At 42.2% G+C, this 14,812-nt stretch overlaps 1 protein-coding gene across 2 annotated transcripts in view; it reads left to right on the top strand.

Moving 5' to 3' along the window:
• The window catches only part of mgaa (MAX dimerization protein MGA a), a 91,424-nt gene that overhangs the window by 33,929 nt on the left and 42,683 nt on the right, over positions 1-14,812 (top strand). Inside the window, exons 7-12 of one of the 2 annotated variants that reach the window (XM_080203020.1) lie at positions 3,314-3,433; positions 4,172-4,731; positions 6,800-7,118; positions 8,803-9,026; positions 10,907-11,038; positions 13,806-13,893. In XM_080203020.1, coding sequence (XP_080059146.1) covers positions 3,314-3,433; positions 4,172-4,731; positions 6,800-7,118; positions 8,803-9,026; positions 10,907-11,038; positions 13,806-13,893 — 1,443 coding nt within the window. Of the gene's footprint in view, positions 1-3,313; positions 3,434-4,171; positions 4,732-6,799; positions 7,119-8,799; positions 9,027-10,906; positions 11,039-13,805; positions 13,894-14,812 lie in introns of both variants that reach the window. The other variant, XM_080203019.1, reaches the window with a different exon arrangement.

The raw sequence follows: 14,812 nt of genomic DNA, 5'->3' as shown, positions 1-14,812 counted from the left end.
GGTGGACTTCAACATTTGCTAAATAATCCTCACTCAGTATGCTAAAAATTATGCTGAACCAATTTAAAATTGACAGTCAGGCTTGTAGCCTGGCATGTTTGTGTATACTGGAAGCTAAATATATTAATACACAAGGCCCTGTTCTTTGCAGAGTACCCTTGGTGAGTACACATAAGTGATAGCCATTCTCTGGTTCTTTCCACAAGATAGTACCCTGACCAATCAGAGTCAAGTTGCCAGATTCAAATTTCAAGCAACATTCAGCAGTAAACTGAGAGTCACCATCAACTAGTGATTTGCCATGGCTACACCTCCATCAGTCTGAGCCCACTTGCCAACCAATCAGCACCTTCTTCATATACTATAAAGTTATTGTTCCTCCTGACATTGGTATCCTTGCAATTATAATTAAGTTTAAAGCACTGATTAGTAGGCCAGAGCATTTTTAGAATTGGTGTTAGAGATTGCAATGCAATTAATTTTTAGTGTTCATGTAATTCATTGCAGACTTCTGAGTTTTGTGAGAAAGAAAACAATTTTTAAACACAAATTTTGAGGGGAAAAAAAGAAATGAAATATGGAACCAAAAATTTTCACCATTTGTAAAATGTTTGGATAAAAGTCAGTATTCAAAACCCAGATTGTTTTTCCTTTTCAATGAAAGCGTTATATTGAAATAAAATTGGAAAGAAATCAAACTAATACCAATTTATGCCCACAGCAGTTCTACTCCCACATATTTAGTCTACCATGACATGTTGTCATGGGGAGACATCAAGCTGAGGCCAGAAAATTTGGAATAGTGCAGTTGGAGGGAGATGAGAGGCGACTGTTGCCTGTTGAGCCACATTGTTAGATTTTTGAGGCCAGCTTACCAGCACTATTTGGATATATGAACAAAAGTTTTGCTTCTCAATATTTTCAAGCAAGATTTATAACTGTTTCTTTGTCTAAAAGCAAATTAATTTAATGCCCCCCCCCATCCCTACCCCTCCACCTCAGACATAACACAGCTAATAAATTAGCTGTCCATCCTTCATCCATTCTCATGCTCCTGCTATCTAACTCAAATGTTGGAGAATTGACTCAGCCTTAGATTATTGGTTCACTTCCTCACCTTGTTCAAATAAGTTCTGTCTTTTTAAAAAGAACACAGACATTATTCTCCCTTTCCATTTTTATAAATAGAATGCATTTCACTGGAAGATACTTGGCCCTTACAACAGTTTTTCCAAACTAACTGTGAATCCAGATTCTTAACATAATTCTTAATATAAAAAAGGATAGCAAGAGTTTTTATAAATATATAAAAAGGAAGAGGCTGGCTAGGGTGAACGTTGGTCCTTTAGAGGATGAGAAAGGGGACCTAGTGGTAGGGAATGGGGATATGGCTAAGGTATTGAATAACTTTTTTGTTTCTGTCGTCACGGAGGAGGACGTGAATAATTTGCCGGGTGTTAGTGATGGAAAGGTGGTAGGACTGGAGGGTCTTAATGACATTACTGTTACTAGAGAGGTGGTGCTCGATAGACTGGAGGGGCTGATTGTGGACAAGTCCCCAGGACCGGATGGAATGCATCCGAGGGTTCTGAAAGAAATGGCGGAGGTGATAGTGGATGCCTTGGTGGTTATTTTCCAGACGTCGTTGGATTCCGGGGAAGTGCCGGAGGATTGGAAAACGGCTAATGTTACGCCGTTGTTTAAGAAGGGTGCCAGGCAAAAGGCGGGGAATTATAGGCCGGTTAGTTTAACATCTGTGGTAGGTAAAATGTTAGAATCCGTCATTAAGGAGGAAATTGCGAGACATCTTGAAGGGAATTGCTTGATAGAGCAGACGCAGCACGGTTTCATTAAAGGGAAGTCGTGTCTGACAAATTTACTGGAGTTCTATGAGGATGTGTCTAGGGCGGTGGATAGAGGAGAGCTGGTGGATGTGGTCTTTCTGGATTTTCAGAAGGTGTTTGACAAAGTACCTCACAAGAGGTTATTGCAGAAGGTCGAGGGACATGGAGTTGGGGGGTAGGGTGTTAGCGTGGATAGAGGATTGGTTGTCAAATAGGAGGCAGAGAGTGGGGGTCAATGGGTGCTATTCGGATTGGCGGATGGTGACTAGTGGAGTGCCCCAGGGGTCAGTGCTGGGGCCTCAGCTTTTTACCATTTATATAGATGATCTCGAGGAGGGAACCGAGTGTAGGGTGTCGAAATTTGCTGATGACACCAAGATTGGGGGAACGGCAAATTGTGCGGAGGGTGTGGAGAGTCTGCAGAAGGATCTAGATAGGCTGGGCGAATGGGCCAGGAAATGGCAAATGGAATTTAATGTTGGCAAGTGTGAGGTGGTCCACTTTCGTAGGAATAATGGTAGGAAGGACTATTACTTACGTGGCAAAAAACTGCAGCAGGCGACGGTGCAGAGGGACCTCGGGGTCCTTGTGCATGAGTCGCAAAAACCCAGCTTGCAGGTGCAGCAGGTGGTCAGGAAGGCGAATGGGATGCTGGCCTTCATCGCGAGGGGGATTGAATATAAAAGTAGGGAGGTCTTGCTGCAGCTGAATAGGGCATTGGTGAGGCTGCAGCTAGAGTACTGTGTGCAGTTTTGGGCGCCGCACCTGCGCAAAGATATTTTGGCCTTGGAGGGAGTGCAGAGGAGGTTTACTAGGCTGATACCGGAGTTGAGGGGTTTGAGCTATGAGGAGAGGCTGAATAAACTAGGCTTGTACTCGTTAGAGTTTAGAAGAATGAGGGGAGATCTCATTGAGACGTATAAGATGATGAATGGGATGGATAGGATAGAGGTGGAGAGACTCTTCCCGCTCAGAAAGGATAGTGGACTAGGGGGCACAGCCTCAAGATAAAGGGGGGGCGGTTTAGAACGGAGTTGAGGAGGAACTTCTTCAGTCAAAGGGTGGTGAATCTCTGGAATCCTCTGCCCGTTGAAGTGGTGGAGGCTGCCTCGCTAAATATTTTTAAGACGCGGGTTGATGGGTTTTTGATTAGAGAGGGGATTAAGGGTTATGGGGAGAGGGCGGGAAAGTGGAACTGAGCCACGACAGATCAGCCATGATCTTATTGAATGGCGGGGCAGGCTCGAAGGGCTAGATGGCCTACTCCTGCTCCTATTTCTTATGTTCTTATGTTCTTAACAGCCAGTGAATTGATCAGCAATGAGCCCTTTATTAAAAAGCTTTACTTCTCCCTATCCTCCAATCTTCATTTTTCCATGAGCAACAACCATCACTTTTAGATTTGATAACGTTTGTGTGGTTGCAGTTGGTGTGGTCTTCTCTAATTTTTTTTCATAAACATTCTGCAGAAGAAGAAATTCCCTTTATTTCCAGAACAGGAAAAACAAATGATTTCACAAAGCTAAAGGGTTGGAAGCAAAAACTGGTACAGCAGCCTGGGACATCTACTTCCAAACAGACTGAAGCAAGTAAGTTCATAAATTGGTGCTGCCTTGTGAATGTGTAAAGTTAATGGGGGTAGCTTTCAACTGGTAACCAAATGGAGTGGTTTATCCCACTATGTGTGAAAGCCACTTGATTTTTTCTTCATTCCATTGATTTTTGTTCCACTGGTTTCAATGTGGGACTATCAAGCAGTCTGTTAGTTGGAAGCACATACGCAACAAAAGTGATCCACCTGAACCCACATTCAATAAACACAAGCTGCTGTTGGTCTTTGTACCATCTTCTCCTCAACTGTTCGCACCCTGATCTTGCCAAATATGGTGGCTCCATATAAATGAGGCACAAAAGCAGGGGAGCCTTGAATCTTGACCAGTTAGTCTGTTGTTGTCTAGGCAATAATGTTTGTTTATATTTCACTATATGGGCATAATAGTGGGAGTTTGCCATCAGAGAAGAGAGACAATGTTTTATTTGGGGCTTTGTATTTTCAGTAGAATGTGTCAGTGCATCTCTTGTGCAGAGTGCTTGCTGATACATGATAGCAACTAATCCATGTAAACTTTGCCATTCAGAGTCAAAGCTAGCTTTCCCTGAGCAACTTGGTTCAGTATATGGTATTAAACATGTTAAAGAGTTGCACACTTGCCATCAGACAGCTGTGGTGAGGAGGGGATCTCAGCTGAAGTACTCAATCAATAAATGAAAGTTTCTTTGGACAGCAATAAGAAGTGAACTGATGTTTTGTTTTGGTGGTGTTTCAGGTACCAGTCTGGAAAGCACCATGAAAAATCGCTCTGCCTTCTTGAGTGACAAACTAGATGAATACCTGGAAAATGAAGAGAAAATCATCAAACAGCGAGCTGATTTGTGTGTTAACAAAATGTCAAAAGTTGTGTATCAGCTGCCCACCAAAAGCTCTAGTTACGTTCGAACATTGGATAGCGTATTAAAACACCGGGCACCCGATGCCACCCTTCAACAGTCCCATTCATCCAGTCAAACTATGGATTTGCCACAGCCCATTTCAGTTGGCTCTGCTTCCAAAGCCACCAAACAGAGTGGAAAAGTAATGGGTTCCAACTTGGCTGGCAAAGAGCAGAAGTCGGCAAACAGTGTAAAACCAACCTCAAAAACAGTGAGCCCACCAACTAAAGCTTCCAGCTTCCCAATTTGTTCTGCACGTATGAGACCCCCAGCGCTATCCAAAAAGCAGATGAAATTGATGGATCTGGAGAATAGTGCCCTTTGGGATGGGAAGTCAAGGACTTACATTACAGAAGAACGAGCAGAGGCATCACTTATTACCCTTCTAACAGCACAGGTACCAGTTCAGTTTTATATTGAAGAGAAACCGGAGAAATATGTTGACAAAGGGCTAAATGGGGCTCGAGGGACTGAATGACCTACTGTTCCTTGTTCGGATGTTCTTATGAATTCAAAGCACGAGGAAATTGACCTCTATTTTTAATTAGAAAATGTAATGCACCTACAATAAATGTTGTTCATAAAGTTATGTGCAGTTGGGGGTTAAAAAAAAGACTATCTTAATCAATTTTCAAATACTCAAACATTGGAAGTGTATATTTGTTAAAACAAAGACTACACCTTGTGCTTTGATTTAACAATATATTATTAATTGTAGACTGTGGTGATTTTCAAAATTGTTCAACCTGAACACACAAGAGTAGGCATGAGCTGGGAGAATAATGTCACATGGTCCTTCTGAAGAGTTGTGGTTGCCGTACAGTATATATTGCAAGCGTGTACATGCACCTTTTGCTGCCTTGTTAGGCTCAGTAATTTCTTTAAACTCCAGTTCACTGAAGCCGTAATCAAAAACTACATTTTAAACAAGTTATTGATATCTAGGGTCTGGTTTTTCTGGTTATTTTGTGCCTATATTATGGAAGATAACCAATTATATTTATACAAGGGAAGCCTGTCATACTCCAGGTACCATTACTGTAGTTTTGTTCTCCACTGATGGATTAACTGATGAGGTGAATGTTGCAGGATGCACATGCCAGATGTGTGCACTGCTTGAAGCCAGCGAGAGATTTGTGCAGTATTGTTGTAGGATACTGAAGGTATGGTCTCAACAGAAGAGAAATAGTGTTGCAAAAGACAGCAGTAGATTTTTGCTGAACCAATTCCAGAAGACAGACAGAAAAACATGGTGCGGAATTATCCCTAAAAATTCAAAGTGTTGAACTTGAGTGAAAACTGAAGTAATTCATGCTGTTTTTTTCAGTGGTGGGGTGGTCAGAGAAGAGCTCCCACACTTTGTGCACTGCAGAAGCCACCAGCGTGAAATTTCAGGGGGCAGGGCCTGTTCCTATTGGAGAGGCTGAAATCACTACTGAATGGGCCACTGCGTATGCGCCGATCTGTCAGCGCTGAGATCGGCGCGTGCACAGTGGCCCTGCATTGATGGCCTCCCGATTGCTGGGCAGCTCAGTTGCTGGCCAGCTTCGTGGCACGAGCTCTCTCCTTCTCCTATGGTTCGATCGCTGGTCCCTCAACCAGTCCCAGGCCCAACTGTGGGCCCTGCTACGATCTATGGCGTGCACCCCCTGCCCAGATCACTGGTCTCTCTCCTAACTCCACCAATCCCTATGCAGAGTGGCCACAGGACCCCTGCACCACAAATGATCACCCCTGAGCCCCTCCCATATGCCCCACCCCTTGGCACTATAAACGATCTTTGTGCCTCCCTGCTGATTTTTGGTGCGGAGCAAACTCCGCCAGAAATCTGGCGCCGGGAAATGCAAGTGGGGCGTGTTCACTGTTGCGAATCCAGCAAATTGGCTGATGCAAGAATCTCCCGGCCCAGTGTGAGAATTGCCTTAGGATGGAATTCTCCCAAAACTGCTAAGTGCTGAATTTGTGTAAAAAATTGGAGTAAATCCCGCTGCTTTTTCAGCGAGACTTTCAAAATGTATCTCCCACACTCTGTGCATCACAGAGTGCACTCACGTGAATCTCCTGGGGACTTCCATGCCCTCCCTTCACTCTAGTGGGATCAGGCCGCCAGCTCTCTGTTTCAGTCCTGGGCCTGCTATTGGGATTTAAATGTGAATTTCAATATTCAATTCAGCTCCATGCCGATTTCTGATGACGCTGGAAACTCACAGAAGCCGTGGCGCTCAGCAGGAAGCCTGCTACATGGCCTCCGTTTATGTCGCCCACTAGAGCAACACAGCGGGCTGTGAGAATCGCCTCCATGGACTCTAAAGCAGATTCTTTCTTTTCTGTAATGAGTATTGATAACATTTCCTTTGTGGTGAAGTTTATGCTGTGATGAAGTTTACACTCACCTAAGTTGAAATTAACTGAGTATTATTTTAATATTTGATTAAGTTATAAAAATGCATATTCCCCTCATCTAGGGAACGCTCCAATCAAGAAAACATCGGGTGATACCAAAGCGGGCACCAGTGTGTAAAAATGAGTTCTGCCGTTTAGGCTGCGTTTGTTCCAGTCTGTCACAGATGAAGCAGCCGCCCACACATTGTCGTAAACCAGAGTGCATGTTCAACTGTAAGTGCCCAAAGCGTGAGGTGTTAGTACTGAAGACATTTGGGAGACGCAGGAGGCAACTGAGCAAGGCACTGCGGGAAGATCTGATATTCTACGATGCTCTAGCAGATGATGAAGAGTGGAAACCAAGAACCAGAAAGAGAAAAAAGAAGAAAGTGGTTGAATATGGTTAGTGCTTGCCATATCAACTATCTAATGGAGAGCAGGGTTTAGTAACTGAGTAGAAGTTGAAAATACTAGTCCATAAACACAGCTTGTGCGTTTCTCCAGATTACAGGCCAAATTTCATGGGTTGCATGACTTTGGTTCTTCACAGTACAGTTAGAACAGTTATAATGGAAAGGCTTGCATCTCCGACAAACTATTCTTAGAGAAAATTGTAATTCTTTTTAATATTTTGCAATGAATTCTTAATGAACATTATAGACAGATTTCAATCTTGTTTATAGTTCTCCCTGTTGAACGTTCTATACATGCCAAAAGACCTGATTTTTCTTTTGTTTAATGGCCAATAACTGTAAGATATTTTGATAATAGAGGTAATTCATATTACTACTTCTAAGACCATGATATTTATTCGGGACTGTGTTGAGTGGAGATGGATGTGGTGCTTTATAAAGGTGTTTTGGATGGGAATTGACTTTTGGATGTTCCGATTCATTCTCGGTCAGTGACAGTCCTGGATAGGCAAGCTTCAATCTCAATCGCTTTGAGCAGGGTTCGAACCTGAACAGATAAACTCCGTTGGATTTCGAATCCAAAACGTTAACCACGTTGGCCATCATAGCTCTGGAAATACAGATATCCCAGATCTCTTCCTAGAAGTTCCTTGCCAACGACCAGTCAGCGAGACAGCTTTAATACCTGTTAGATGGAAAAGAAACCACGGAGTGATCGTCTGACATCTGTTTGGAGCAGGGGTTTGATTTGGTGGTGATACAGAAGGGGGAAAATTCCAGCTTCTAGTCTACAAACAGTGCAACTGCTTATGGGCCCCTCAAGGGTCCAGCTGTCTATACCCTCTTTTACTGTTCAGAATTTCCCAGGCTCTGGAATTCTGGTTTCCATATGTTTGAAAGAGTTCCTTCATTTATGATACCAAGCCTCATCTCCCATACACTAACAATCTTAGCAGACTCCTACACACTAGAATCTATACTTGAATTATCATTTTAATTTTGACTCCATCATTTAGTCTTGCCTGCTTCGGTGTCCTTTACTGTTCTATCTATTTCTCATTCTATGTTGCTTCATTGTTACCTTTTTTCCTCCATGGGCTGCTGTTGTTGTTGTTGTTGTCACTTTGTTACTCTTTTCATGTATTCTATTATTATCAGGTGTCCCATGACAAATTTGATAGGTTTTGAAACTTCCATCTTACTCTCCCTGGGCCTACGAGACTGATAAATGTTGCTGCCTGATTGTTGACAAATGGCTACTCCTAAATTGGCATAAATCCATCTAGAAATGTGCAGAATGAGGCCGAAAGCCAGCATTGTGCATAAGTTTATTCTTTAAATGATGTGGACGCTACTGGCAGGACCTGTTTTTATTGCCTATCCCTAACGCTCTTGAACTGAACTTTACTAGACCATTTCAGAAGACTTAAGATGGCAGATTTCCTTCCCTAAAGGGCATTAGTGATCAGATACTTTTGCGTAACAATCGGTCATAGTTTCATAGTCACCATTACTAGCCTAGGTTTATTAACCAAATTTAAATTCCATAAGCTGCCATGGCGGAATTTGAACCCATGTCCCTAGATTATTAACTTGGTCTCTGGGTTACTAGTCCACTGACATTACCATTAGCCACCATCTCCACTGTGATTTTTCTCTCTTCCCTGCAGCAGTTCCTGAACCAGAGCAACCAGTGCGTTCATATCCTCTGTGGGTTCGGCAGGAGGGGGAAGTGGACCCTGAGCCAGTCTACACTGCACCTCATTTGGAATCCTGTCACACCACCAAATGCCCCTCTTTATCCCAACCACAGTCTCCACTTAGTCCAAAGGAACCTGACTCCGTCGAAGCACACACAGCGTTGTCAACTCCTGGTAGTTCACCAAAACCCTCTGAGGTAAGCAGATGAAAATTACGTGAACAAGTCCAAGAAATGTACTTTCAGAATAAGCAATATTTTTTGGCACTTTGTTTTTTGCATACATCAGGAGCAATCTAGTCAACTTTTTCACCAGTTAATCCATTTGATTGGTTCACCTGAACTCTTGAAACATACCGGATTTATTGATATAATGCATTTATGATCAAAGGAGAACCTGGCATTTATCTTTTGAATGGGGAGCACCACTGAGACTGCAGCTTTATTTTTCGCTACTCCTTCTGGACACTGCACCAATTCAGTTCCAGTTTTATCACACAGATGCATGCATTGGTAACATAGTAATAGACGCTCTTCTTGAGAGGAGAACTTCCAGGATTATGAGCAAACCAAAGGTAGACATGTTGGCCTCCTGGATAACCTCATCTCATTATGACTGAGGGTTGAGGTGCTGTGATTAAGAAGACTAATGGTCTTTTCATGGACGTGGAAATTTGTTTGGTTTTTCTTAGTTTTTCATGTCCCATGGACCATTTTATACTATTTTTGCAGATATGGAAAAGGTTATTGGCTTTGCACACTGTTGGTCCTTTAACAGTGCAGAGACAAAATTTCCTTGCCTTGCAGGAGCAGCCTTCTCTCTTAGTTGGAGTGGAAGGGCAATCAAATGTTGAAGCTGCACCTGCGGACATCCTGGTTGAATTAGGTAGTTATTGAAAAATGGTAACCATTTGATAAGGTTTTTTAGGAGTAGTAACTATGTTAGTTTCCAAAATGCCTCCACTACCAATACAAAATGGAAAAATTCTCTAATTTTTTTTAGGACTACTTCAGTACTACTTCCTGTAATGTGTCTCTCATTTTTTTCAAGAAAATGTGTTATATTCCTGCTCATGATGCATTTTTTCAGTATTTGCCTACATTGAATTTCATCTGTCAAGCCCAATTCCCAATCGTGTTCAAATTCTCTTGTAATTTTATTCTTTTCAGCTTTTGGGTCTACCACATTCATTAGCTTTGGAGCATCTGAAAATTTAGTATAACGCTTGTGACTCACAACACTAAATCCACTGCCATACACTTGCTTGTTTTCTGTCACACCCTCGAAAAAAGCAAAAAAATTAGATTGGATGGGCTTCCTGTTCGTGAACCTGTAAACACACTAGTGATCTAATTTAAAGTTTATTTTTTATTATTACAAGTAGGCTTCCATTAACACTGCAATGAAGTTACTGTGAAAATCCCCTAATTGCCACACAGTGGTGCCTGTTCATATACACAGAGAATTTAGCTTGGCCAATGCACCTAACCAGCACATGGTTCAGACTGGGAGGAAACCAGAGCACCCGGAGGAAACCCATGCTGACGTGGAAGAATGTGCAGACTCTGCACAGACCAGTGACCCAAGCCGGGAATTGAACTTGGGTTCCTGGTGCAGTGAGATAGTAGTGCTAACCACTGTGCCACCGTGCTGCCTTGATTATAGGGTTTAGTGAACTCTCTCTGTAAATACTGAAGTGTGCATTTTGCCTGCTGAGTGAGAGGTCTTGCAGTAGTACCATTTAGCTCAGGGAGCCTCTTTCACTGCCACAGCAAACCCTGCAAACCTTTTATTCCTTTGAAAGCCAAAGCAGTATTGCTGCTCAAAGGTAAAAACTGCAGAATTATTCCAGGAATATGTTGAATAACAAACACTTCAATTTCATTCTGTAATTCTACATCAAAAATACATGGCCTGAAAATCATCCTCCAGATTATCAGGGATGTGCCAGTGAATATTATTTAAAGCCATTTAGTCATCAAACATTAACATATAATAGGTGAGCATTTTGTTCCTTGCTACCTGGGTAAACTTTTCTTAACTTTAACATTTTTGTTTATTTTTATGCTTACTCAAGACTGATGAGAAGGGGCCAGTATACTGGTATTTTGAGAGTATGATGACTTGTGCACGTGTTTGTGTCTTTGAACGCAAGGAAGTCGAGAGGCCAATAATATGCACCTGCAGTTCAGAGCATGACTGTGGACAGGTAAACTACAAATCTATATTGCTTTCTGGCATCTATTAGGTCTCTTTTAGTGCAGTAAGGAATGACCTGCAGACAGAAGTTGGAGTGCAGGTGCAGTATCTCCATTACTACTCTTTATATGCTCAAGTCCCACTCAGGAATTTGAGCGCACAATCTAGGTTGATACTCCCACGCAGCGCTGAAGGAGCGTTACTGACAATGCTGTAAACCAAGATCCCACCTGCCATGTCAGATGGACATTATTACACTATACAAAAACAACCAGGGAAATGTTCGCTGATGTCCTGGCCTTTATTTATCCCTCAACCAACATCGCTAATGTGGTCATTAACACATTATTTTTTGTGGAGCTTGCTGTGTGCAAATTCGCTGTTAGCTTTCCTACAGTACATTACGCTACAGTACAGTGATGGCTATACTTCAATGCACTTTGTTGATTAAAAAACACTTTTTAAACAATGTCCTGTGACTGCAAGAAGCCCTATATCAATGAAAGTACATTGTTTTTAGCACAGGTGAGAAATATCAGTGGTGTAGGAAGGGGATTTTGATTCCCTGTTGTTTAATGCAAGTGAGGTGAGATGATATTGGAGTGTCCTTTACCTCCTTCAGCAACTGTTGAGGTTGCTGCAGTGGGTATCTGTTTTCTGTCTATTAATGTATAGGAAGAATGCTTTAGTGGTGTTTGAATTTCAGTTTACAGAAAAACTTGCTGGTCTGAATTAATTTTGTTTTGTTGTTAATCTAGGAGGAAAATAATTGTGTCAATCCGTTGTATGTCTGTCTAAATGGTCTCAACATGGAGTCACCTCAGCTGAGATGAGCATGAGACAGTGGCTGCTTACCACTTCTCTTCCTCAATATCAGTTTTAAGCCAGTTATGAAGCTAGGCTCCCAAATGTTTGGGTACTTTAGCTCAGCAGCTTCAGTGGTGCAAAATAATGGAAAGCCGATGCCTTACCTTCAGTATCCAGGTCAGCCATAAACATGTTCCAGAGCTCATCATAATGAGAGCTATGGGGAGATCTGTGTGCTGCTTGCATTCATCTTGGATCAGGCAGTTCTGTACCTGAGCTGACCACCTGGGAAATAGATTGATGTTGCCTTCAACTCCATCTCTCTTAATTTATCCAAGGCCCAGCCCTAGTCCCAGCAGAGGTCTGGAGCCCACTGTGTTCAAATTTTCAGTGTTTAAAAACATCCCAGTTTTTCTGTTATCTTGGCATGTTGCAGCAGTCATCAGTCATGCCGATATTTTACCAAACAGTGACAGCAGCAAATGGATTATGGGGGGCCAAGGTGGCGATTCAGCCAAGCCAAGATTCTTCCAAGATTTAACTTTTCAGGACACAGATGTCTTCTTTTCTGCCCCCAACCCTTGAGTCTATCTTAAGTTCTCTAAAATTAGGAGAAGAACATACAGAGAAGTGTATGGAAAGAAAGTGTGAGGTGTATGTGAATAGTATGCAGAGAGAAGATATGAAGATCATTGAGCAAACATAGGAAATTGAAAATGAATGCAAGCAATGAGAAGAATCCAGAGGGATATGGAAACAGCGATTATGATTGAGCAAAGCTTGGAGACATAAGAGTTGAAAGAAAGTAGGATTTATATTTTATTGGCACGTTTCTCAACCTCAGGACATCCCAAAGTACTTTTTGCCAGCAAAGTGTTTTGAAGTGTAATCACTGTTGTAGGAAATGAGGCAACCAGTTTTAGCACAGCAAACTCCCACATAGAGCAAAGAGCTAATGGCCATATAATCTGTTTTCAGGTGTTGGTTCAGGGATAGGCAGGATATAAAGGAAAACTCTGCTGCTCTTTGAAATAATTGCAGAGGATTTTTTACATCCACCTGAGAGACTTCGGGTGGAATTTTCTCATTCATCCTGACACCAGAATCGTAGCTGCAGGTCATAGACCATGCAAAAGTCCATTGACCTCAGACAGGATTTTCTGCTCTTGGGGAAAGTGTGGCCAGAAAATCCCACCCTTAATGTCTCATCCAAAAGGTGGCACCTCTGATGGTACACCACACTTCCTCAGTGCTGTAATGAGTGTCAGAATAGATTTTGTGCTCAAGTGTTTGGAGTGGGATTTGAACCTGCGACCTCTTGAGTATTAATACTGAGCCACAGCTGATGTATTAGAAATGTGTGCAAGCTGTTCAAAGACAGCTGCAGAAAAAGAAAGATATGTAACTTTTTAAAAATCCCAAGTTTTTAAAAAGTTTTTAAATTCTTTCATGGGATGTGGCTGTCTGACATTGCCTCCATTTGTTCCCCATCCTTAATTGTCCTTGAACTGCATGCCTTGAAGCCATTTGAAGAGGGCATTTAAGAATCAATCACATTCCTGCGGATCAGGAGTCAGGCGTAGGCCAGATTGGGTAAGGATGGCCAATTTTCTTCCCTAAAGAATATCAGTGAACCAGATGGGTTTTTACAACAATCAACAATGGTTTCATGATCACCATAACTATGACTAACTTTCAATTCAAGATTTCATTGAATTTAAATTTCACCAACTGCCACTGTGGGATTTATAGCCCTTTCCCTGAACATTAACCTCTGGATTACTAGTCCAATGACAAAAAGTCTTATTTATTGTATTTTTGCATTAGGACATGAATGTTTCAAATTAGCGCGTTTTATCTGTCCCACAGTTCTTCGTTCTTAGGCTTTAGCTTGCAAATCGAGTCATCATCCTTGTCAATAGATGATTCTGCTTAGTTCCCAAGAATTTATTCACCTTTTCTGTTTGTAGGAAAGCAGCTCATACAGTAAGGTGAATAACAAAGAAACAGTTGAACCATGCAAGTTGAAAGATTGCAGTGACTCCAGTTCGAGAGAGGGTAAGAATCACTTTGTACATATTGTATGCTAACTCCAGGTAAATGAAATGAAATAGAGAATTTTTAAGATTGCCGGAAGAAAATGTCCATAAGAATTGGGTTTATTGAATTGCAGTCGCTTGAGCCCCCTCAAATCTCCAACATGTATCATACAAGGAAGGAACTGATAGGTTCACGACCGTGTGTAATAATGTACTTGGAGGATCAACTACTATGTATCTTTCGTGCTATGTTGTGATAAGAAATGTACACAAGATTACAGATTGGGAGGGGGGTGATGTGAATCCTGCATGTGCACAGTATCACGTGATTTGAGTTTGACTTCATTTGCTTGATAACCCAATGTCCTATTTACCACTGCTGGAGTCAGAAATGGTAATAATTGGGAGATGTACATCATGAGGGATACATTCGCACGCGCCCCCCCCCCCCCCCCGTGAAAGAAAAAGTGAGAGTGCGGCAAATAATGCATTAGAGTAATCAAATCTAGAGGTTTCAGCAGCAGATGAGAGAAGGTAGGGCAAAGTCAGACAGTGTTATGGAGGTGAAATAGGTGGTGTGGATATGTGATCAATCGTTCATCTTGGGGCCTGGTTCAGCCTACATTAGTTGCTAGGAGAGGGATGGAATTGGTGGCTAGTGAATAGAGTTTTGTTGGGGATCAAAGATAGTGGCTTTTGACTTCCCAGTGTTCAGTTCGTGGAAATTTCTGCTCATCCAGTACCAGCACTGAACAGTTTGGAGGGGTTGAGAGAGATGGTGGTGAGGTAGAGGTAGGCATTGCCAATGCATATGTGGAGCCTAGTGCTATTTTGGTTGATGTTGCTGCAGCGCAGCATATAGCGAAGAAATAGGAAGGAGCCAAGGAAAATCCTTGGTGAACTCGGCACAGTGGTTAGCGCTGCTCTCTCACAGTGCC

This window comes from Carcharhinus amblyrhynchos, chromosome 14 (genome assembly GCF_965287045.1).
Source record: "Carcharhinus amblyrhynchos chromosome 14, sCarAmb.v2.hapA, whole genome shotgun sequence".
NCBI lineage: Eukaryota > Metazoa > Chordata > Chondrichthyes > Carcharhiniformes > Carcharhinidae > Carcharhinus > Carcharhinus amblyrhynchos.
This window is presented reverse-complemented; position numbering and strand designations above follow the sequence as displayed.